This window comes from Stegostoma tigrinum, chromosome 11 (genome assembly GCF_030684315.1).
Source record: "Stegostoma tigrinum isolate sSteTig4 chromosome 11, sSteTig4.hap1, whole genome shotgun sequence".
NCBI classification, from domain to species: domain Eukaryota; kingdom Metazoa; phylum Chordata; class Chondrichthyes; order Orectolobiformes; family Stegostomatidae; genus Stegostoma; species Stegostoma tigrinum.
Genome location: NC_081364.1, coordinates 84933102 through 84958832, shown reverse-complemented (window position 1 = coordinate 84958832; position 25731 = coordinate 84933102). Strand labels below are relative to the sequence as shown.

At 44.2% G+C, this 25731-nt stretch overlaps 1 protein-coding gene across 8 annotated transcripts; it reads right to left on the bottom strand.

Moving 5' to 3' along the window:
* Positions 1–1695: 1695 nt before the first annotated feature.
* LOC125450244 (zinc finger protein 623-like) lies at positions 1696–23713 on the bottom strand. 8 transcript variants are annotated; one of them, XR_009446426.1, is made up of 5 exons: positions 23652–23694; positions 20904–21051; positions 20402–20472; positions 6608–6738; positions 1696–3276 (listed from the first exon to the last, which is right to left on the bottom strand). XR_009446426.1 is itself a non-coding variant. In XM_059649608.1 (4 exons), exon 4 carries the CDS (start codon positions 15366–15368, stop codon positions 14574–14576), a length of 795 nt encoding a protein of 264 aa, XP_059505591.1. In that variant the 5' UTR covers positions 15369–16763; positions 20402–20472; positions 20904–21051; positions 23652–23694; the 3' UTR covers positions 14490–14573. The 8 variants fall into 8 exon arrangements, 4 of the variants coding, with proteins under 4 accessions (XP_059505591.1, XP_059505592.1, XP_059505593.1 ...); XR_009446425.1 differs by lacking the exon at positions 20904–21051 and having other exon boundaries at positions 23652–23713; XR_009446428.1 differs by lacking the exon at positions 20904–21051 and having other exon boundaries at positions 1696–3231; positions 6616–6738; positions 23652–23713.
* Positions 23714–25731: the final 2018 nt, after the last annotated feature.

The window sequence follows — 25731 nt, the reverse complement described above, 5'->3', positions numbered from 1 at the left end:
TGGAATGAGCTACCAGAGGAAGTGGTAGGGGCTGGTACAATTACAACATTTAAAAGGTATCTAGATGGGTGCGTGAACAGGAAGAGTTTGCAGGGGTGTGGGCCAAATGGTATTAAATGGGACCACATTAATTAGGATACCTGGTTGGCTTGGACGCATTGGACCAAAGATTCTGATTCCATGCTGTGCAACTCTGTGGCTCTAAGTTGGAGAGTGGCAGAGTTGCTTCTGAGACAAAGATCCTGAATTTAAAAAGAGGAAACCATGATGGCATGGCACACAAACCGGCCATAATAAATTGGGGAGTATGACTTAAGGGGATAGAAGTGGATAGGCTAGTGAAAACACTTAAAGAAAATATTGGGAACTGCAACAGTCGTTCATTCCTTTCTGGCACAAAAATGAAATGAGAAATGTGGCCTAGCCATGACTCGGAGGGAAATTAAGAATAGTGATATAGAGTCTTAGGAAATAAGAACATCAGGTGCCAGTGTTGGACTAGGGTGGACAAGGTCAGAAATCACACAACACCAGCTTATTAGTCCAACAGGTTTATTTGAAAACACAAGCTCTCGGAACCTCAGACCTTCTTCAGGAACAGATCGCTCTTTCGCCCTTGAGACTGTTCTGCCATTCATGCTGATATTGCTGATCTAAAACTCAGTACCCTCTCACGTTCAACACCCTTTGATCCCTTTGTCCCTCTAAACAATAAGCTAAACCTTCTTCACAACGTTCAATATTTTGCCACAACCACTTTCGTTGGTAATTGAACTCCACAGATTCACTCCTCTCTGAATGAGGAAACCCGCTTCCCGGAATCAGTCTGGTATATCTCCATAGCACTGTGTCTACAAAGACAGTCTATCATTCCTTAGATAAGGAGAACAATACTGCACAGAATACTCTGGCAGCGGTTGCCCTGGTGTCACGCAGTGTTGTTCAGTTCACCGAGTGTGGGTTACATTGGCTCCACCCCAGCACTGTGACACTTCGAACGAGTTTCAGCCAATGAGGAAGAGCTACATAAACTCTCGCCCGTCATTCACTCCGATTGGTTGGAGGATCGCCCGTGCTTTGTTGGTCACTCCTGTGTCCTCCCACCCAACCTTCACATTGACAGCAGCTCGAGACCAATCACATGGGCCGAGTTGTGACCCGGAACATGTGCAGTGCGGGCATTGCAGCAGATCGGAGGTGGTGCCAAATCGGAGGAGAGGAGTCACATTTTGAGAAGCTCTCCAGGCCCAAGCAACAAAATCCCTGTCCTGCTCTCGAGGCAGGGTAGGAATAGAAACCATCGGGGGTTGTTGCCTGGGCAGTTTATAATCGCGTGAGGGAGGCCTGGGGACCCGAGTACCAGGCCCACGGATCACTAACCGCCATCTTGGCTCGGTTGGGGACGGGAATTCTCTCCAGATACTTGGCCACCATCTTCGTAAAGGGAAGCCATGTCCGACTTGGGGAGAAATCGATGAGGTTGTGACTAGGAAAGAAACCCTAGAGGTGTGTGGGGAGGATTGACCAACACCTGCTGGAGACTCAAACCCCGAATCAGACTCATTGGTAATAAAATGTGAGGCTGGATGAACACAGCAGGCCAAGCAGCATCTCAGGAGCACACAAGCTGACGTTTCGGGTATAGGCCTGAAACGTCAGCTTTTGTGCTCCTGAGATGCTGCTGGGCCTGCTGTGTTCATCCAGCCTCACATTTTATTATCTTGGAATTCTCCAGCATCTGCAGTTCCCATTATCACTCAGACTCATTGGTTTGATTTTCAGTCAGCAGACAGGAGTTGGGAACTTTATCCAGAGAGGAGAGGACGGAGAAAGGGAGAAAACTGGAAGAGGAGAAGAGAGAGGGGGGGATAGATCTGGATTTCCACTGGAAGGAGGATAGAGCCAGGAATTTACAGATTTGAGAAATAAGAGAGTTGAATAATCGACTTGTCTGTTCTGAATTTCTAGCCTGCAATGACAGTAAATGTCTTTTGTAAACTCCTTTTGCAGGATATTAGAAAAGAAGGATTTGCAGATATTAAACACAAATCAAAATTCCTGCTGAGTCTGGTTGACTCATGCAATTTACAAGGACCTGAGTACCTTCAGCCTCTGAATATGGAAGGAGAAATGTTTGACCTGTATGTAGGTGATACACACAAATTCAGCTGAGAGAGTGTTGCAGTGAGTGGACTGCACAAAAGATTTACCCTGTTACATGTCCCAAGTGGGAGCATTCCAGTGAATTTCCAGTGGAGAGAAATTGAACCAATCAAGCAGGTTGGGAAAACATTTACACCATTCAGTGGGGAGATACTGTGCTCGATCAGTGTGCTGTCAAGGCTTCAGTTGATCAACCATTCCGAAGTGATACAAAGGTGACAGTACTGTGGCGAAACTGTGGAAATATGAGGAGTGTAGTAAAAAGATTCAATTACCCATCCCAGCTGGAAATCTATCAATGAATTCACACCAGGAAGAAGCCATTTACCTGCTGTGTGTGTGGGAAGGAACTTAATCAAAACAAACAACCTCATGTCACACCAGAGAATTCACACTGGGGAGAGACTGTTCACCTGTTCAGAGGGTGGGAAGAGATTTACACAGACATCCTGGCTCATGTGACATCAATGGATTCGCACTAAGGAGAGGCCCTTCAGCTGAATTTACTGTGTTAAAAGGCTCATATCTTCATCTGACCCGAATATACACCAGCTAGTTCATACGGGGGAGAAGCCATTCTGTTGTTCTGTGCATGGGAAGAGATTCCCTCATTCATCTGGCCTTCAATCACACCAGCAAACTTATACGGAGCAGAAACTATTTGGCTGCACTTCCTATGGAAAGAAGTTCAGACATGCATCTGCCCTCATTGGACACCAGCGAGTTCACGCTGGGGAAAAGCCATTCATCTGCTCTGTATGTGGGAAGGGTTACAGTCAATCATCCAGCTTGCTGAGACCCAGCGAGTTTACCCTGGAGAAAAGCTGTTCAGCTGCACTTCCTATGAGATAGATTTTTGGCAGTCATCCACCCTGTCTGCACACTGGCAAAAAACCGTTCACTTGCACTGTGTGTAGAAAGGGATTCTTCATTTCGTCCACAATCGAGTATCACCGGCTCATTCACACGCAGGAGAAGCCATTCGGCTGTACTTCCTGTGGGAGTAGTTTCAGGTGTTTATCCTCTCTCTGCTCACCAGCGAGTTCACACCAGAGAATGGCCATTCATCTGCATGTGCGGGAAGGGATTCATTCAGTCATTCAGTCCTTCAACCTAGTGATACATAAGCGAACCTCAATAACCTTTATTGTTCAAGGAGGAAACTCACCACCACCTTCTCCAGGGCGACTAATGATGGCCCAGCCAGAGATTTCCGTATCTTATGAAAGATTTGAATTCTGCTGTTATTGATCACTTCCAAAATTAACAGTCTGACAATATTAGATTTGTTTCAACTGATGTTAACACACCTATAACTGTCTGCAGTTTGGTAATCTGGATATATTGCTGATGGTTTGGACAAGTGTCCCTTTTAAAAGCACCAACGGTCATTCTAATTCAAGATTTGTGTTTGGAGAAAGAAACAGATGCCTTGTGGAAGGGAAAGCACAAAAATCATCAATTTATAAACAGAAAGCTGACAAAGGAGATGGCCTAAAAAGCTTTGTTCATCAATGCTTCAAGGGCCAACTGCTCCTTTCATTGCCCTGTATTGCACAGATTAACAGCATCACATCTGAGAGGTCCAGGCTAAAGAATGACGTGAAACTGGGCTGTGTCGGAACCCCAACTTTGTTTCACATTTTCTTCTTCATTCTCTCAGCCTTGACATTCCCCTCTGAAATGAAGAGGTTTACCTGTATACCTGGTCAGGCAGCAAGCTCGACTCTCAATCCAGACCAAAAACAAAAGACAAAAATAAAGCTTGTCTTCAAATCTCTACCGTACACTGATGACAGTGCACTGGTCCACTCAACTTTCTTTACCACCTTATCCAACTGTGTTCAGGGAGCTACATGGAATTGGACCCCAAGATCCCCCTTTATACCAATGCTCTTAACGGTCCTGTCATTTACTGTATACTTTCCTCTTGCATTTAGCCTCCCAAACTGCATTACTTCACTCTTCTCTGAATTAAAGTCCATCTGCCATTTCTCCATCCAACTTTCCGATTGATCTACATTCTGCTGTGTCCTCTGACAACCAACCTCATGATCCTCAGCTGCACCAATTTTCACTGCATTAGCAAACCTATTAAACAGGCAACTTAGATTTTCATCCAAATCTTTTATAAAAATTACAAACCTTGTGGAACATCACTGGTCACAGATCTCCAGTCAAATGCTTCGGTAGAGTACATGCAGACAACATCCACTGTGCTGCCTTCAATCATCTTCGTCAGTTGTTCAAAAAACTCAATCCAGTTTGTGAGGCATGACCTCGTCTGCAGGAAGCCGAGATGCATGCTATCCACATGAAGTTTAGCAAGGCCGTTGACAAGGTCCCTCATGGCAGGCTGATAGAGAAGTTTAAGTAACCTAGGTTACACTGTGAGTTGGGTACAGAACTGGCTTTGTCATAGAAGATGAAGAGTAGCTATAGATCTGTGACCAGTGCCTTTCTGTAGGAATCAGACCCCTGTTGTTAACATATTTATTATTAAAAAAATTGGAGGAGAATGTAGGTGATCAAATTACTAAATATTTGAATGACAAATATCTGGGGAGCTGTGAGGAGTGAGGAGGAATGCCAGAGGATACAGCAGGATATAGATTGACTGGAGACTTGTATGGAAAAATGGCAGGTGGCATTTAATCCAGACAAATGTGAGGTGATGCATTTTGGACGGTCTAATGAAGGAGGTAAGTGCACAGTAAATGGCAGAATTCTGAGAAGCACAATCATACAGCAGTATCTAGGTATACAGTTTCACAGTTCCCTGAAAATGGCAACCGTAGTGGAGATGATGGTCAGGGCAAAGTGCATAAAAATTGGGCATGTTGCAGCTCACCAGAACTTTAGTGCGGCTACATTTGCAATGCTGCGTACAGTTCTACTCGCCAAACCACCATAAGGACGTGTGGCTTTGCAAAGGGTACGGAAACAGGTTACCAGGATGTCACCTTGTTTGGAGGATATTAGTTATGAGGAGATGTTGGATAAATTTGGTTTATTTTCTTTTGAACATCAGAGGCTGAGGGGCAACCAGGTAGAAATTTACAAAACTGAGACAGACATGGATAGTTGGCATCTAGAGTAGAAATGACAGTTTGTGTGGGGGACATAAGTTTAAGGTATAAGGGAAAAACATACAGGAGGTGTGAAAGGTAAGTTTTTTACACACAGGACAGTATGTGCCAAGAATGCATTGCCAAAGGAAGTGGGATAAACAGATACAATCACAATGCTTAAAGCACATCTTGATGGATTCACGAACTGGCAGGGAATAGAGAGTAATAGAGAATAGAGAGATACAAACTGTGCAGGGGAAAGAAAGAGATTTCATGATTAGAAAATCATGTGTTAATGGAGGCTTGTGAGCTAAAGGGACTGTTCCTGTTCTATAGTGTTCTTTGAGGCCTCAGTTTTTCAAATACAGACTGAAATATTGGTAGAGTACCAGGCAGTGACGGTAAGTTTTTCTGGATTGTATGCACAATAAATTTCCGAAAACAGTGCATTCAGTTCAAAAAGAGAGAGCGCTCGTTTGGTCCTACTTCTTGGGAATGATGGGGGCCAAGTAGATCAAGTGCCAGTGGCAGATCATTCAGGAGACCGTGATCACATGTACGAAGGTGCAGAATAATGTCAGATAATAACCAGCATTAGTCCAGAATAAGAAAGCTCAGGTGATGGAGAGTTGTCTTCGACAGAGCAAGGTCAAAGCTGGACAGCAATGGCTGGAGTGGCAGGTTGATGGGACAAAGTATAAATAATAATAAGGGCTACTTTCAAAGATAAGATGGCTCAAGTACACTCAAAAAGGAAAGGAAGGGCAAACATTCAGGGCTGCTTGTATGTCAAATAGAATTTAAGATAAGAAGAAAAGCACCTATGATAGGTGTCAAGGAGAAAAGTCCAAATTGACAGTCACAAGGAATACAGAAGGTTCAGAAGTTGGGGCAAGCAGATAAAAAAGCACACAAGGAAGGGAGACAGTTAGGAGAAAAGGTTGGCAGCCAGTTGAGAGGGGCTGATAACACACTGGCTATAACAATGTAGGAGAGAAACATGTAGATTCTGGGCTCAGTCAGGGGGCGAACTTTAGGAGCCCCTTGGCCTCATCGGAAGCAGCAGAGGCAATGGATCGATTGTCACCATGAGTGAGACAATGAAGCTGTTTGAGCTCCTCAGTTGTTGTTGTAGGTGAGGATGGAGGATACATGGTGGAGTGGGAGAGATGTTCAATGAGAACAAAATTGTATTAGAGATATCATAAATAAAAACATACTGCAGGTCACACAGAAAACTGTTTGACTTGACTCTTATGCTAAATATAAAAACTGAGAACTGGAGTTATTCACACCAGTGAAAAGACTCCGTTGAAACGGTTCAGTACTGGTTGTGATTGAAAGCAAAATCCAAACATCCAACAGCTACTTACAAACTCACTTCTGTGTCAGCAAATGAGATAAATGAGTGAATCCCTTCCCACCCTCAGAGCAGACGAATGGCCTCTCTCCAGTGTGAATTCGTTGGTGTATATGGAGGTGAGATGATCATCTGAACACATGTCTACAAAAAACACACAAATGGTCTCTCAGCGGTGTGAACATATTGATGATTCATCAGTTGCCCAGAACATTTAAAGCACTTCCCACAGTTTGGACATTTAAAAGGTCTCTCGTCAGTGTGAGCAGTGTGCCAGGATTGTAGTTAACCAAGTGAATCCCTCCCCACAATCAAGACTTGCATTGTGTCAGTCCTGGTAGTTAATTAAAACTGGTGTCCACACACACAATACGTGTATGGTTTCACACTGTGAATAATGCTTTCTCCTTCCATGTTCAAAATCTGATAATGTTCTGTTTACAATAAACTGAGGGGCCCATAAGACCCTGGGATTATGACTTGTGTCAGTTTCCCTTTGAATGCACCGTGAAATCAATTTAAAGCAGAACAATGCGAGTAAGCGAGAGTCCGTACAAACACCAGACTGCCTATGAAATCAGCTGGTAATGAATCTGGTAGTTTGTAAGATTAATGACACTAAAAAAAAAGTGACCACAAAAGCCAAGTGGTTCACTATGTCGATCAGGGAACAGAACCTGCCACCTGGTCTGGACTTATACAAGACTCTGGCCTCTGGTGAGTGGACAGACAAAGAAAGAATATGGAGAAAGAGGTGAAACACAGGTATTGAATAAATCCACATCTCAAATCAGGACTTTGACATCATGTCACAAACTCTTAATCTTCACTATTGTGAACGTCCAGTGTGCAAGATCTATATGGAATGCCATCACCATGAGGACCGCCTCCAAGTCACACATCACCCTGACTTGTCTGAATCCAGTGCAGGATGAACAGCAATTTCCTCCAATTCAATACTGAGAAAGCTTCTACACTGACTGCAACCTTCTGTCCAGTAACTGCGTGAAGCTGAACCAGACTGTTCACAATTCTGATGAAATACTTCACACTAAGATGAGCTTTCAACCACATCATCACCAAACCAACTGTTTCCATCTCAGTAAACTCACCTGACTCCATCCACATCTCAGCTCATCTGCTGTTGAAACCCTATTCATTCTTTGTTACGTCCAGATTTAACTGCCCTGACACTGACCGGTCCCCCACATTCAATCTTCCTGTAATGTTGGAGTGATTCAAATCTCTGCACTCTCAGTTCGTGTTATTGGCTCAAAGTGCATCACAGGTGCTGAAAAATAAGTCAGCAGATCTGTTGAAAGACTATCCAATTTAGCAACATGATAGTACCATGCAGCATGAGAAGTTTTTCTCAAAGTGAGCATGGGACCTACTTTCCACAGGACTGTACAGTAGTTACTCTCACCGAATGCTGTTCTGGATAAATGCTGAGGATGAGGTAACATAGGTTTTCCCCTCCCTCTCTCCCACTGTTCTTCCTCATCCCTGCTGTACCTATTTTGTTTCTATGTCTCCTGTACATTCAAACATGTCTGTATAGCTCCTTGAAAAATAACTTTAATAGAACTTCAAGTATATCTCTTTTTTTTTTGCTTCATGCAGCAAATTATGTGTATTGACTCCTCTTTTCTTACACACAGCAAAATCCTGTGGAGAAGAAAATGCCACTTGCTCAATGGACAGTTGCAGCAGTGGGATTCAAACCCACATCAATGAAAAGACTGGAGTCTTCATTCAGCTCCTTAGAATGTTATGCCACAGTAACTGACAAGTCGTGGTCATCCTTATTGTCTTTGATGATAACATTACTACACCAAATTTTAAGTCATGAAGCAGGAGAGGCCTCGAGACTGCATTACCATTTCTTAAATCTCTAATGGGTTCTCAACCTCAACACCAATTTTGCCTCAAATCCCTGCAAAGTCTCCAATTTCTCTCAGGTCACCTCTCAAGCTTTTCTCTTCTCAAGAAAAGAACTTTTTGCTGTTTAACAGAAAGTGCTACAGAAACAGAGCAGTTCTGGCAATATCTAAGACAAGTAAAATCATGTTAGTTTCAAGATCTTAGCACTATTTCTCTCTCTCGCTCTCTCTCTGCAGGAATGGCTTCACTACATCCTACACAGTTGTTACAATTTTTAACAATTACGTAGCAATTAAAGATCAAATTCTATTTTCTTTCTTTATCATTTGCAGCACTAGCAAAGGACTTTAGACCCATTTCTGTCCTTTTCCATTCCAATCCTGAATCAAAAAGAGCTATAATAACTAACCAAGAGACGTGCTGCATTTATCCAGCACTTTTTTTTTGGACAATTTGTGTTTCTAAATTAATTCCCTCAATGTGTCAAATGCCTTAAATACTCCCTCACAAGGTCTTGGTATCTGTTGTTTGAACATTGCACTGTGAAGACTTCAAATCCATTGTATAAGAAGCAAGCACACGGTAACTGAAGTCTTCACTTAAAAATACATTTCCTTCCTAATCTTTAAAGTCTGTTTATTTCTTTGTACCGCTGAGCAGTAAGTCATACAACTGCACCAGAAACCTCTGATCCTTAGAATCTTTTTAACCAGTGTCTGAACATGTAGTCCATAACATGAGAATTGGCAAAAGTTGTCAACACACAGAACAAAGAAAATGTTGTGAGAGACTCAGCAAATAAAGGAACATTTCTTATACTGTAGCTGAAAAGAATTGATTTATTGAAACAGATTTATTCACCATTTGACCGAGTGACTGGAGTCATACAGGCTGCTTAAAGATGAGGGAAACAACATCACAAAATTAATTTTGAATGTTAAATCATGGAGCAAGTACTGAAAATGGATTGCAATGTGAATGAGAAGAATACATTGGAACCTTGGGGTTTTCTAAAGCAATTACCTTTTACTTCCTTGGAGTGCAGTGGCGTCAGTGAAAAACCCATTCGTCACCTTATAAAGCAGAATTTGAACACTGACTGTGGAAGGTCAAGTTAGCTGAGTTGTCAGAACATACGCTGCTTAAGTGCAGAGTTGTGAATACGAGCCCAACACTGGGCTCCACCTGTTTAATTATTTAGTATTTCCCCTCTGCAAATTCCCTTCCTCCAGCTATTCATGATAGGCTAACCCTTTCATCCCATGAATCAGCTTAGCGAATCTCTATTGCACTGCATTCAAAGCCAGCATATCCTTTCTTAAATACAAGCACCAAAACTGTAAATAATATACCAGTATGGCTTCACCAACATCCAATACAGTTGTTACAAGACGTCCCGATCCTCAAACACCAATACCTCGCAATTTAGGCCAAAATTCCATTTACTTTCTTCATAATTTCAGCATCAGTTTAGGACTTAAGACCCATCCTTGTCCTTTTCTTACAAATCCTGAATTGAAAAGTTATAATAACTGCCTGCAAAATCCCATCCCACTGAAACTTCAACCACTTGCTCAAATTTGTAACCTAAAGTTAAGTCCAGGACCTTCCCCTTCCTTGTTGGGACTTCTCCTTAGTGGCTGAAAAATTGCTGTCCTGGACGTATTTTAAAAATTTAGATAAATCCTTCACACTGTGATGACTACATTAATGTTGAGGAAGTTGAAAGCTCCTGCTACCACAATCCTGCCACTTTTACACTTTCTCAAAATTTGCCTCCTTATTTATTTGTGGAGTTTTCAAAGATGCCACCCCTCCTTATTGCTGTAATAGATTCCCAAACACAATAACAATATCTCCTCCTCCTTTACCACCTCCACTGCCTTGCATGAAGGCCCTGTATCCTGGAATACTGAGCTGCTAACCATGTCCAAGTGACAGCAATGTCTTTATGACCCCATTAATTTCTATCCTCGAATCATCTACCTTATTCATCTGACTCCAAGTATTAAATACCATTCACCCTTAAACTCCCTTATACCTTAAACTGGCCTGTGACAATGCCTTCCAGACTCTCGTTTCTTCTCTTTTTGGCCCTTATTATTTTGAACAGTCTCCCTGGATTTCAGCCCACTGCTAAGTGATTTACAAGACCCTCAACAGTACTGGAAACGCACCCCCACCCCCCACAAGGATGCAGGTCCCATTCCGGTTTCGGTGTAACCACGGTGTGTAATTCTAGTCTACCTGCTGAAGGAAGGGTGTTGTAAAACTTGAAAAGGCTCAGAAAAGAATTGTAATGGTTATTATTGTAATAATGTCCCATTAGTACACTAAGTTTCCAGCATTATGGGATGATCCTGTTCCCATTTGCTCATATGAAATGTACTGACTGTCATTGAGTGAAAAATAAAAACCACAGGTTCCTCGCACATGTTGGAGGTGAGGATGGAGGAGTTAGGGGAGATGGAGAGCCTTTCAAAATAAACTAGTCTGCTTTTGAGATAAAGACTCAAATGCACAGTAGTTTTAATAAAAGGTTGACTTATATTGTTTTTTTCTCCTAACCAGGTAACCAGACATGTGGTGTTTTCAAATATTATGAGAAACAAGCCCAGATAACATGACTTGGATACAGATAATACGAGCAACAAAAACAAAAAAAACCTACAGATTCTTGGGAACTCATTGGTGGTTATCCACAGTGGCTCAGCAGTTAGCACTGCTGCCTCACAATGCAAGGGACCCAGATTTGATTCCACCCTTGGGCAACTGAGTGTGTGGCTGTTGGTATGTTCTCCCTGTGGCTGCGTGGGTTTCCTCTGGGTGCTCTGGTTTCCTTCCATGTGTTGGTTAGGTGGATTGGCCAAGCTAAATTGCCCAGAGTGGTCAGGGATGTGTGGATTAGGTGGGCTACGGGGAGATTTGCCTGGGTGGCATGCTGTGAGGTTTTCTGTGGAATTCTTGGGCCACACGGCCTGTTTCCATACTGCAGGAATACTCTGAATTCTATGAAAACCAGTCCTAATGAACCAGGAAATCCCTTTTCATACAGTGTGCAGGTGGATTGTCTTTACCCAGTGTGAATGTGTTGATATACAACAACAAAACGTTATCATTTTCAAAACCTACCCTACAGTTACATAATTGTTATTAAGATTAATGCAAAAGGACTAATAAACTAAACACCATTTATTTCAATGCCACAGGCTAACAGCTAATGCAGATGAACTCAGGGCAAGGTTGGAAACATGGAACTGGGTTATCATTGCAATTACAGAGACAAGGCTCAAGGATGGACAGGGCTGCCAGCTTAACGTTCTCAGATATAGATCCTATAGAAAGGATAGAAAGTCAAAAGCAGCAGGGGAAGCAAAGCAAGAGGAGTGAAAAGTGGCATTTTTGAGCAAGGATAACATTATGGCTTTACTTAGGCAGGATATGTCTGAGAACACATCCAGGGAAGTTATTTGGGTGGAACTGAGAAATAAGAAAGGGATGATCACCTTATTGGCATTATACTATAGGCCTCCCAATAGTCAGCAGGAATGTGACAAACAATTTTGAAAGAAGATCTCAGTTATCTGTAAGAATAACAGGGTGGTTATGGAAGGGATTTTAACTTTCCAAACACAGACTGGGAATTCCATGGTGTAAAAGGCTTGAATGAAGAGGAGTTTGCTGAGATTGTACAGGAAAATGTTCTGATTCAGTATGTTATGTACCGACTAGAGAAAGAGCAAAACTTGACCTGCTGTTGGCAAATAAAGCAGGACAGGTGACTAGGGTATCAGTGGGGAGGACCTTGGGGGCAGTGACCATAATACTATTAGTTTTAAAATAGTGATGGAAAAGAGTAGACCAGGTCTGAAAGTTAAAGTTCTATATTGGAGAAAGGCCAATTTTAATGGTATTACACAAAAGCTTTCAAAAGTTGATTGGGGCAGATGTTCGCAGGAAAAACAGAAAGGTTAGAAAGTGGGAAGCCTTCAAAAAAAGAAATGAGATAATGAGAGTTCAGGGGCAGTATACTCCTGTTCGGGTGAAGGACAAGGCTGGTAGGTGTAGGGAGTTCTGGAAGACTAGAGAAATCAAGGTTTTGGTCAAGAAAAAGGAAGGACATGTCAGTTATAGACAGCAGAGATTGAGCGAATCCTTATAAGAGTATAATGACAATGGTATACTTAAGAGGGAAATTAGGAGGGCAAAAAGGGGACATGAGGTAGCTTAGGCAAATAGTGTTAAGGAAAATCCAGAGGGATTCTACAAATAGATTAAGAACAAAAGGATAACTAGGGAGAGAATAGGGCCCCTTAAAAAGCAGCAATGCCGCCTATATGTGGAATTGCAAGAAATGGGGAATATAATAAAACAAGTATTATGCATCAGTATTTACTACAGAAAAGGATATGGAAGATATAGACTGAGGGGAAATAAATAGCAACATCTTGAAAATTAGCCATATTTCAGAGGTAGTGATGCTGAACGGCTTACAACGCATAAAAGTGGATAAATTCCTGGGACCTGATCAGGTGTATCCGAGAACTCGGAGGGAAACAAGGCAAGAGATTGTTGGGCCCCTTGCTGAGATATTTGTATCATCGATAGCCACAGATGAGGGACCAGAAGTTGGTTAGTGTGATGCCACTATTTAAGAAAGGTGGTAAGGAAAAGCCAGGGAACTATAGGCCAGTGAGCCTGATATTAGTGGTGGGCAAGTCGTTGGAGGGAATCCTGAGGGATAGTACTTGAAATATTTGGAAAGGGAAGGACTGATTAGGGATAGGCAACATGCATGTGTGTGTAGGAAATCATGTCTCACTAACTTGATTTTTTTTAAGAAGGAACAAAGAGAATTGATTAGGGCAAAGAGGTGGATGTGTTCTATATGGATGTCAGTAAGGCAGTTGACAAGGCTCCTCATGGTAGACTGATTAGCAAGGTCAGATCACATGGAATACAGAGAGAACCAGTCATTTGGATACAGATCTGACTTGAAGGTAGAAGACAGAGTGCTGGTGGAGGGTTGCTTTGTAGACTGGAGGCCTGTGACCAGTGGTGTGCCGCAAGGATCAGAGCTGGGTCCACTCCTTTCTGTCATTTATAAAGATGATTTGGATGTGAATGTAGGATTTATAGTTACTAAGTGCCAATCCTTGCAGCATACTGCAGGTCAAAGGCCTTTCCAAATGGCCAGCTCTCCCTGGATTCCATGTGATCTAACCTTGTTAATCAGTCTACCATGCGGAATTTTACTTACTGAAATCCATATCGAAAACATCCACCAGTCTGCCATCAATCTTCTTTGTAACTTCTTCAAAAAAAAAACCTCAATCAAGTTAGTAAGACATAATTTCCTGTGGACAAAGCCATGTTGACTATCCCCATTCAGTCCATGCTTTCCAAATACATGTAAATCCTATCCCTCAGAATGTCCTCCAAAAGCTTACCCACAACTGACGTCAAAAGTTTATTGTTCCCTGGTTTTATGTTACCACCTTTCTTAAACAATGGCACCACATTAGCCAACCTCCCGTCCAACAGCTCACCTACAACTGTCAATGGTGCAAATATCTGAGCAAGGGGCCCAATCGCAAGCCTAACTTCCCACAAAGTTGGAGAATACACCTGAAGAGGTCCTGGGGATTTATCCACTTTTATGGTCTGTAAGGCATCCAGCACAACCTCCTCTACAACATGGAACTTTTCAAGATACACATTCATTTCTAAGTTCTCTAGCTTTCATATCCCTTTCCACAGTAATTACTGATGTAAAATACTTGTTTTGTATCTCACCCATCTTGCGCATTCCCATACATAGGCAGTCTTACTGTGCTTTTAAGGGGCATAATAGTGTCAAAATTAGCCTTAGTCACATTTAAAACTTTAACTTTTAGACCAAGTCTATCCTTCTCCATAACTATTTTAAAACTAATAGAACTATGATCATAGGCCCCAAAATATTTCTCCCCCTGACCCCTCAGTCACCTGCCCTACCTTGTTTCCCAAGAGAAGATCAAGTTTTGAGCAGGGACGAATGACACAAGTACAAACAGGCCAAAGATCAAAGTTCCTTGATTTAAAAGCAAAATCCTTCAAATGTGGTTGTGGTGAACTTGCTGGTGTGTTAGCAGTTTGGATGATTGAGTGAATCCCTTTCCACACATAGAACAAGTGAATTGTCTGTCCCCAGAGTGACCTCGCTGGTGTCTCAGCAGGTTGGTTGAGTGAGCAAATCCCTTCCCACACTCGGAACATGTGAACGGTTTCTCTCCAGTGTGAACTCGCTGGTGTACCAATAGTTTAGAATTGCGAGTGAATCCTTTCCCACATTCAGAACAGATGAACGGTCTTTTCCCAGTGTGAACTTGCTGGTGTTCCAGCAGAGAGGATGACTGAGTGAATCCTTTCCCACACACAGAACAGGTGAATGATTTCTCTTCGGTGTGAACTTGCTGGTGTCTCAGCAGGTTGGTTGACAAATCGAATCCTTTCCCACGAATAGAGCAGGTGAACAGTCTGTCCCCATTGTGAATTCGCTGATGTGTCAACAGGCTGGATGACAAAGCAAATTCTTTCCTACATACAGAGCAAGTGAATGGCCTCTCTCCTGTGAGAATTCGCTGGTGTTTCAGCAGGTGAGATGTCTGTGCGAATCCTTTCCCACGAATAGAGCAGGTGAACGGTCTCTTCCCACTGTGAACTCGCTGGTGTTTCAGCAGGTTGTTTGACTGAGTGAATCCCAGCCCACAATCAAAGCAACCGAACAGTTTCTCCCCAGTGTGACTGCGTTGGTGCATTTCCAGCTGGGATAGGTAAATAAATCCCTTCCCACAATCCCCACATTTCCACAGTCTCTCCCCACTGTGACTGCACTGGTGTTTGAACATTTCAGATGAATCTTCACAGACTCTGACACACGGACAATACGCATTTCTCCCTGGTGTGAACAGTGCTTCTTCCTTCAATGTTCAAAATCTTGAGATAATTAGGTTATGACAACAGATTGCAGTGTCAGATCTGGATGTGGTTTTGTTCGATTTCTCTGAATGCAATCAAAATTTCAAACAGAAAAGTAGAGAGAGAGAAACCAGAAGAAGAACACACACACAAAGATTGTGAAACTCAGAAATTAATCTGGTCAATTGTGGATCCAACACTGAGGGCCACAGCTGGATTATCAGTAAAACTGAATTGGTTCATTAAATGTCCTTCAGGGAAGGGAAACTGTCAGTGTTTGCCCAAAACTACAAAAAGAGATAGTTTGGACAGACATGCAGGACAGGCATTTTATACATCTGAAAATGAATCCAATTCCTGTTTTCTCCCCATACCCTCTGATCCTTCTGAAGGACTAAGACGCAGCAAAATACCTGAAATCTGAAATAAAAACAGAAAAAGATGGAGATACACAGCAGATCTGGCAGCATCTGAAATGGTGATAGATGCAGGAACCATTGCAATCTTGAAGAAGTGTTGAGATGATCATCCATTGCACCATAATATAGGTTACACACCGAGTGCCAGAAAACGGGCCTAGCTTCAATAGGTGCTTGATGGCCAGCACCGATACAGTCGGGACAGTGTGTTCAACAATGTTACCCCAGTGTCTGACCCCATTTTGTTCCGTGTTTCTCTCCTGTTCTCTTTTAGGAAACTGGCAGCAGCAAGTAGTGAAGAATGCAAATGATATTTCGGCCTTCATTGTGAGAGGATTCGAGTACAGGAAGAGGGATGTCTTTCTCTAAGGGCCTTGGTGAGACCACACCTGGAGTAGAGTGCACCTTTGTTCTCCTTTCCAAAGGAGGGATGCTTTGGCTACTGAATGATCATAAAGACGGTTCACCAGACCAATTCCTGGGATCACAGGACTGATGTATGAAAAGAGATTTGATCTTGATTAATCCTTCTTTCTTTTAATCTTTCAGCCACCGACAACATCATGAACTAATTTCACGTCCCATTTGCTGATCTGAGTCTTTTACTGCTAAAGCTATACTTTGGTTCCCATTCCCTTGTCATACGAGTTTAAATCCTCACCAGTGGAACAAGCAAAAGCATCAAGAATATCTGTCCCAGCTCTGCCCAGGACTACTGGTCAAGCTTGTGCATGTCCTACCTTACCCAGTAACCAACAAACAAACAGTCTCAAAAGGTTTAGATTCCTGAGGCATCAAGTTATAGCTCCAGCCAAGCAGCCATCTCATCTGTCCTCTTATTCCCACTTTTACTAGCACGTGCATTGTAGCAGCTCACACTCTTACTGGATTAGATCACGAAAGGTCCTGTGGGGGTCATTAAAAAAAAGAGTCCTGTTGAGAAGGAACATTAGGGAATTTACTTGGGCTTCTGTTAACAGGCAGTTCAAAACACAAGCATTTTAATAAGAGGAAGTTTTTAAAGGCCTGGTTCAGCCACAATCACAAGTTTGTTACTTAATAAAAAGTAGAAGCAAGAGTCTGATCCTACAGCATTCTGAACTGTTTAGGTAATTGTAACCAGAAACACAAACAATCAATTAACGTGAAACGGTTAGTTGAATTCCTCAAGGAAATGTTTGTCAGCAATAAAAGCGGCTCACTGCATCATTATGGAAGGCAAAGCAATAAATGGTGTAAACACAACCTCTAAAAGACCAACAACATAGGAAGGGGCAAAGAAAGATGATAAAGAGAGAAGTCAGGGCTGCAGAGAGATAAAACAATTGAAATGTAGATATGGATAATTTGAATAAATTCTTACATGCAAAGATTAACTGAAGAGTGACAAAGATAGATTACAAAATCCAAAGTGAAGATATGGTTAGTGCCTTAGTTTTTTATGAAATCTGAACAAGTTTTGCTTAATGGCTTGGTAAAGCTCTAAAGTGACTGAATTCCACCGAGGGTGAAATTTGAATAGATGCTCTTTATTAAATCAAGAAAGTAATAATGCAAAGCGCTTAGAGTAGAAAATGAAACTTCAGTTTAAAATTCATTTACATCATGCAAATAGTTGGGGTTGTAAACTGCAACAGCAAGTCAGAAACACTGTTTGTCTGATCTTTTAAGCTGAAGTGAGAGAGGGATTTTCCACAACTTGTCAACTGTATTACAAAATTGTAGTTACTTTATATCAGAGTTGAGTTTAAAAGACTTAATCACAATTCCAAACAATCCACACTACAGTTAGTAGAGAATTTTGAAATGTTCTTACTGATAAGCTACTATTTTGGTTTTTTGGCAAAAAAATGGTGCAGCTGGCAAATGTCTGAGGAGGAATATAACTGTCAAAAGCAATGTAAGGTCCCAAAGTAGTTTTCCAGCTAACCTCAGGGGATTATAGGAGGGTTTAGGACTGAACATCGTCCACGATTGTTCGCTTACTGGATTGGATATATTGATTTGGGGTGTGTGGCTAACAATGACAACAATATTGCACGTAAATAACATCTAGCGAAAGGAATAAAAATATGACGATCAGCCAGGGAAAGTTTGAGTGTCATTGCCCACTCTTCCAATCTGAGCTGTATTTAAGAGGGGAATTAGGCCTCATGTGAAAGCCAGGTTTGGAGTGGACTCTGGCCTCTCCCACACATGCGGTAACTGAGCTCTGAACAAAGGTCGCTTGTACAACTGAACACAACACAAAACTCCTCCCTACCACAATGTGGCAATGGGTGTAAGCTTGACAATACTACATTTGAGATCTCGTATTTTAGTGTATCTCTTATCTTCCTATCTTCAGCTTTCAGGTCCTCCTATGTCACTGGTACAATCGGATGTTCACGCTCCCACTCCAGAATGTCCTGAAGCTGCTCCATGTCATCGCTGATCCTGGCACCAGGGAGGCAACATACCATCCCGGATTCATGTCTCTCTGTGCCCCTGACTATCGAATCCCCTGTCTCTACAGTCATATTCATCATTTTCCTCCCCTTCTATGCAGCGGTGTTACTCTGTGCCATGAACTTGACTGATGCTGCTTCCCGAGTGGCCACCCCACCACCACCAGCAGCCCTCCCCCCACCAAACAGTGCCCAAAACAGTATATCTATTTGAGGGGGATGACTCTAGCACTTCCTTTCTGAGCCTTTTACTTGTCTGATGGTCACCCATTCCTTTGCTGTCTGTGTAATCTTCACCTGCTACGTGACCAATCTGTTGGGAATGCTACCACAACCTTCTCAGTATCATGAATGCTCCATACTGACTGCACCCACAGCTCCAGCTCTGAAAAGCAGTTCACCAGGAGCTGCAGATGGACACACTTCCTGCACAAATAGCCAATAGGAACACTGGTAATATCCCGGAGTTTAATGCGGAAAAGTGTGAGGTGGTTCACTTTGGAAGGAGTAACAGGAATACAGAGTACTGGGCTAATGGTAAGATTCTTGGTAGTGTGGATGAGCAAAGAGATCTCGGGGTCCGTGTACATAGATCCCTGAAAGCTTCCACCCAGGTTGACAGGGTTGTTAAGAAGGCATACGGTGTGTGAGGTTTTATTGGTAGAGGAATTGAGTTTCAGAGCCATGACATCATGCTGCAGCTGTACACAACTCTGGTGCGGCCACACTTGGACTTCTGGTTGCCACGTTATAGGAAGGATGTGGAAGCACTGGAAAGGATGACCACGAGATTTACCTGGATATTCCCTGGTATTGAGGGAACGTCTTATTAGGAAAAGTTGAGGGACTTGAGGCTGTTTTCATTAGAAGAAGGTTAAGAGGTGACCTAATAGAGACATACAAGATGTTATGAGGATTAGACAGGGTGGACACTGAGATCCTTTTTCCTCTGAGGGAAATGGCTAGCACGAGGGGACATAGCTTTAAATTGAGGGGTGATAGATATAGGACAGATGTCAGAGGTAGGTTCTTTACTCAGAGAGTAATAAGGGCATGCAATGCCCTGCCTGCAACAGCAGTAGACTCGCCAAGTTTAAGGGCATTTAAGTGGTCATTGGATAAACATATGGATGATAATGGATTAGTGTGGGTTAGATGGGCGTCAGTTTGGTTTCACAGATCGACGCAACATCAAGGGTCTATGTTCTATTTTGCAAGAGGAGCACACGACAAATCTGAGGTCTTCTGTTGTGACTTTCCTCCAGATTAAGCCAGTTTCTGCCTTAAAGAGAATTTAATTAAGATAGGCCCTTCCCCTTCATTTCAAACATTACTATTATAAATCAAAAGTCCCTAACTTTATTTAAGCTAATATATACTTTAAAAACTGTAAGAAAATTCTTTATGGTATCAAATATCAATTGACTGTGTCCGTTTGGACTGAGAGACTTTCTGAACTGCCCAAACTGAGACTGAGCATCACACTCAATCTTTCAGTTTCACTTTCTTTCTGTTTCACCCAACTCCAAAGCACTCTCATTTAGCCAAGCAGCACTCACAGTGCAGCCTTTTCATTTTCATTGTCTGGTCACACCCAGTCTGATCTCAGCCTCCCATACTGTTTCAACGCAGCTCAATGGGAGCTCAGGGAGCAGCATCTTCACTTTAAATGCAGTAATCTATAACCCTCAGGGCTCAACACAGGCTTCAGCAGTTTCAGGATCAATGGAGTTGTCAGGAAATGGAAGATTCCACCTGAAGGGGAGCTGGAATTTGTGCCCATAAGGAATTTCAAAAGGAAGTTTGCAGATATTCAAGAATGAAGAATTTATAGATTAAAATCATGAAGTGGGCGATTGGGACTAAACATGACAGTTCTTTCAAAGAGGCAAGGTGTTGTTTGGATAAATCTGCCCCTCTCAGGCCAATATCTCCTTTCTCAGCTGCAGGGTATAGAACTCAACACTTATCCCAGGGGTGATGAAACCAAAAATTTTAATTTTCTGCTTTCAAGTTACAAACTTGCCAGGAGTATTCTCCCACAGATAGAATGATTAAACCTCTTTCCTTTCACAGTTAAGTGTCAATGATACTCACATCCTGATCACTCCGCTTAATGGAGAACTTGCTTTGTGATCCTGGTCTGCAAATTATTTTTAATTAATATCCTGTAAAACAAATCCATAAAAGACAAATAACTAACTGTCAGCCCTGGATAGAAATCCAGAAAACACAGCAAGATTGTCTGGAAAAGGCAAACATTTCTCTTGGTTTCTGTTAGTTATGTATAAATCCTCCTCTTCAAATCACCCTGCTCCCCGACACAGAAAGATGCAGAGGTAAAACACACCCATTATTAGAGACTGAGGAAGCCAGACATTAATAAATATGACCAGGGAGCACAAGGGGACTCAGAGCACTTTCAGTGATTTGATCCCAATCATATGAACATTGGACAAACGGATATGCTTTAATAGATCAAGATATTTAAAGCAGGACTTCCTACAGTGACAGTGCAACAGGGAACATGGCGTTCTAAGGAAGGGTGAGCGGATCCGAAACGTTATTTTTTTTCTTTCACAAATGCTACCAAACCTACTGAGCTTTTCCAGCAACTTTGTTTTTGAACATGAAGCTCTGAACGCGTTTTCAGCATTTCTCGTGTAACTGCAGCAATTATACTGCCTGAAACCAGTACTCCACCAGCGTCAAAAGTCCTTCCCAGGAAATACACGCCGTGTCTCAGTCTGGGAAAGAAGTCCAGAAAAACAATAACTAACATTTTGCTTGTATTAGTCCTCCCCTCCCAAGCAAGAAAAGGTTACGCTTGCGAGATAATGGGAACTGCAGATGCTGGAGATCACTGACCTCTACATCGCCGAGGCCAGACGCCAACTCTCCGACACCACCTCCTACCGCCTCCTCAATCATGACCCCACACCCGAGCACCAAACCATCATCTCCAACACCATTCACGACCTCATCACCTCAGGGGACCTCCCACCCACAGCCTCCAACCTCATTGTTCCCCAACCCCGCACGGCCCGTTTCTATCTCCTTCCCAAAATCCACAAACCTGCCTGCCCTGGTCGACCCATCGTCTCAGCCTGCTCCTGCCCCACCGAACTCATCTCCACCTATCTGGACTACATTTTCTCCCCTTTGGTCCAGGAACTCCCCACCTACGTCCGTGACACCACCCACGCCCTCCACCTCCTCCAGGACTTCCAATTCCCTGGCCCCCAACACCTCATATTCACCATGGACGTCCAGTCCCTGTACACCTGCATTCCGCATGGAGATGGCTTCAAGGCCCTCCGCTTCTTCCTGTCCCGCAGGCCCGACCAGACCCCCTCCACCGACACTCTCATCCGCCTAGCTGAACTCGTCCTCACACTCAACAACTTCTCTTTTGACTCCTCCCACTTCCTACAGACTAAGGGGGTGGCCATGGGCACCCGCATGGGCCCCAGCTATGCCTGCCTCTTTGTAGGTTACGTGGAACAGTCCCTCTTCCGCACCTACACAGGCCCCAAACCCCACCTCTTCCTCCGGTACATTGATGACTGTATCGGCGCCGCCTCCTGCTCCCCAGAGGAGCTCGAACAGTTCATCCACTTCACCAACACCTTCCACCCCAACCTTGAGTTCACCTGGGCCATCTCCAGCACATCCCTCACCTTCCTGGACCTCTCAGTCTCCATCTCAGGCAACCAGCTTGCAACTGATGTCCATTTCAAGCCCACCGACTCCCACAGCTACCTAGAATACACCTCCTCCCACCCACCCTCCTGCAAAAATTCCATCCCCTATTCCCAATTCCTCCGCCTCCACCGCATCTGCTCCCACGATAAGACATTCCACTCCCGCACATCCCAGATGTCCAAGTTCTTTAAGGACCGCAACTTTCCCCCCACGGTGATCGAGAACGCCCTTGACCGCGTCTCCCGCATCTCCCGCGACACATCCCTCACACCCCGCCCCCGCCACAACCACCCCAAGAGGATCCCCCTTGTTCTCACACACCACCCTATCAACCTCCGGATACAACGCATTATCCTCCGACACTTCCGCCATTTACAATCCGACCCCACCACCCAAGACATTTTTCCATCCCCTCCCCTGCCTGCTTTCCGGAGAGACCACTCTCTCCGTGACTCCCTTGTTCGCTCCACACTGCCCTCCAACCCCACCACACCCGGCACCTTCCCCTGCAACCGCAGGAAATGCTACACTTGTCCCCACACCTCCTCCCTCACCCCCATCCCACGCCCCAAGATGACATTCCACATTAAGCAGAGGTTCACCTGCACATCTGCCAATGTGGTATACTGCATCCACTGTACCCGGTGCGGCTTCCTCTACATTGGGGAAACCAAGCGGAGGCTTGGGGACCGCTTTGCAGAACACCTCCGCTCAGTTCGCAACAAACAACTGCACCTCCCAGTCGCAAACCATTTCCACTCTCCCTCCCATTCTCTTGATGACATGTCCATCATGGGCCTCCTGCACTGCCACAATGATGCCACCCGAAGGTTGCAGGAACAGCAACTCATATTCCGCCTGGGAACCCTGCAGCCATATGGTATCAATGTGGACTTCACCAGTTTCAAAATCTCCCCTTCCCCCACTGCATCCCTAAACCAGCCCAGTTCATCCCCTCCCCCCACTGCACCACACAACCAGCCCAGCTCTTCCCCCCCACCCACTGCAACCCAAAACCAGTCCAACCTGTCTCTGCCTCCCTAACCGGTTCTTCCTCTCACCCATCCCTTCCTCCCACCCCAAGCCGCACCCCCAGCTACCTACTAACCTCATCCCACCTCCTTGACCTGTCCGTCTTCCCTGGACTGACCTATCCCCTCCCTACCTCCCCACCTACACTCTCTCCACCTATCTTCTTTACTCTCCATCTTCGGTCCGCCTCCCCCTCTCTCCCTGTTTATTCCAGTTCCCTCCCCCCATCCCCCTCTCTGATGAAGGGTCTGGGCCCGAAACGTCAGCTTTTGTGCTCCTCAGATGCTGCTTGGCCTGCTGTGTTCATCCAGCCTCACATTTCATTATCAAGGTTACGCTTGCGTTCCACTGCAAGTTGCCACCTATAAATATGGCGATCCGGCATGAGTCCCGAAGATCACTGCCCCTAATAAAGATGGTGGCAATTACCTCTGCCTATCGCAGCCTCAGGTCCGCAGCAGTTTTTCCGTTTGCTGCAAAACACGGGGCCGGCATGTTAAAACTTATGTTTTCTGACATGCATCAACGGCTATTAAAACCTCTCAGTCAATACCGAAAGTATTTCCCTCCCGTTTTTTTGCAGCTTTCCTTTTTATCCCGTGTACTGTACCTTCAGTCGCAGAGATATTGTGCCCCGGACAAAGACGATCACGTGATTTTCACACAGACAAACATCTCACTCGCTCTGATTGGTTGGAGGGTAGGCCGCTTCCATTGGGCCCTCCAAGCCCCGCCCCGTGCTCCTATTGAACCAAAGCTGACATCGCTCACAGAGAGAGAGATAATGGGAACTGCAGATGCTGGAGAATTCCAAGATAATAAAATGTGAGGCTGGATGAACACAGCAGGCCAAGCAGCATCTCAGGAGCACAAAAGCTGACGTTTTGGGCCTAGACCCTTCATCAGAGGCACAAAAGCTGACGTTTTGGGCCTAGACCCTCTGATGAAGGGTCTAGGCCCAAAACGTCAGCTTTTGTGCTCCTGAGATGCTGCTTGGCCTGCTGTGTTCATCCAGCCTCACATTTTATTATCTTGCTCACAGAGTGACAGCAATAGCTGCAGGTGCTGGAGTCACAGATGAGACAGTGTGGAGCTGGGGGAACACAGCGAGCCGGGCAGCATCAGAGGGGTAGGAAAGTTGATGGTTCAGGACCCTTCTTCAGAAACGGGGGAGGGGACGGGAACTGAAACAGAAACAGAGTGGGGGCTGAGGAAGGTAGATGGGAAGGTGATAGGTGAGTGCAGGTTTTCCTGCTGTTCATCTGCTCTGTGAGTGATGGTGAGGGTTCATCCCGAGATGGGAAATAAAATGGGCCACTCCTGATTCTCCTAATGTACGGCAAAACAACAGCTTGTATTTTATGGAAACTTTTAGTCTGTCATTCTCGTCGATGTTTTGGCCGTTTCGGAGACATGGATAGAGCAGGGTCAGGAATGGATGTTGCAGGTTCCAGGGTTTAGATCTTTCAATAAAGTCAGGGAAGGTGGTAAAAGAGGGGGAGGTGTGGCTTTGTTAGCCAAGGACAGTACAACGGTGGCTGAAAGAACTTTTGAAGAGGACTTGTCTACTGAGGTGGTATGGGCTGAGGTCAGAAACAGGAGAGGAGAGGCCGCACTGCTGGGAGTTTTTTATAGGCCCCCGCAAAGTTCCAGGGATGTGGAGGAGCGGATTGGCAAAATGATTCTGGGCAGGAGTGAAAAGAACAGGGTGGTCATTATGGCAGACATTAACTTCCCTAACATTGAATGGAAATGCTATAACTCTAGTACGTCGGATGCATCGGTTTTTGTCCAATATGTGCAGGAGAGTTTCCTGACTCAGTATGTAGAAGGGCCGACAAGAGGGGAGGTCACACTAGATCTGGAACTTGGTAATGAACCAGGCCAGGTGTTTGATTTAGTGGTAGGTGAGCACTTTGGAGAGAGTGACCATAATTCGGTTATGTTTACTTTAGTAATGGAAAGGGTTAGGAACATGCCACAGGGCAAGAGTCATAGATGGGGGAAGGGCAATTATAATGCGATTAGGCAAGACTTAGGAGGCAGAGAATGGGTTAGCGAAATGCAAGGGATGGGGACAATCGAAATGCGGAGCCGGTTTAAGGAACAGATATTGCGTGTCCTTGATAGGTATGTCCCTGTCAGGCAGGGAGGAAGCGATTGAGGTAAGGGAACTGTGGTTTACGAAAGAAATTGTATCTCTTGTTAAGCGGAAGAGGGAGGCATATGTGATGATGAGACAAGATGGTTCAGATGAGGCGATGGAGAGTTACAGATTAGCTACGAAGGATTTAAAGAGAGAGTTAAGAAGAGCAAAGAAGGGACATGAGCAGACATTGGCAGGTAGAATAAAGGAGAACCCTAAAGCGTTCTTTAGGCATGTGAGGAATAAGACGATGTCTTGGGTAGAAATAGGGCCAGTCAAAGACAGAAGTGGGAAGTTGTGTGTGGACCCTACGGAGATTGGAGAAGTGCTAAATGATTATTTCTCATCTGTTTTCACTGAGGAACAGGAGAATATTGTAGAGGAGATGACTGAGTTACGGGCTACTAGAATTGAAAGGATTAAGGTTAGTAAGGAGGAGGTGTGATCAATTCTAGAAGGTGTGAAGTAGATTAAATGCCCTGGGCCATATGGGATTTTTCCGAGGATTGTCTGGGAAGCCAGGGAGGAGGTGGCGGAGCCTTTG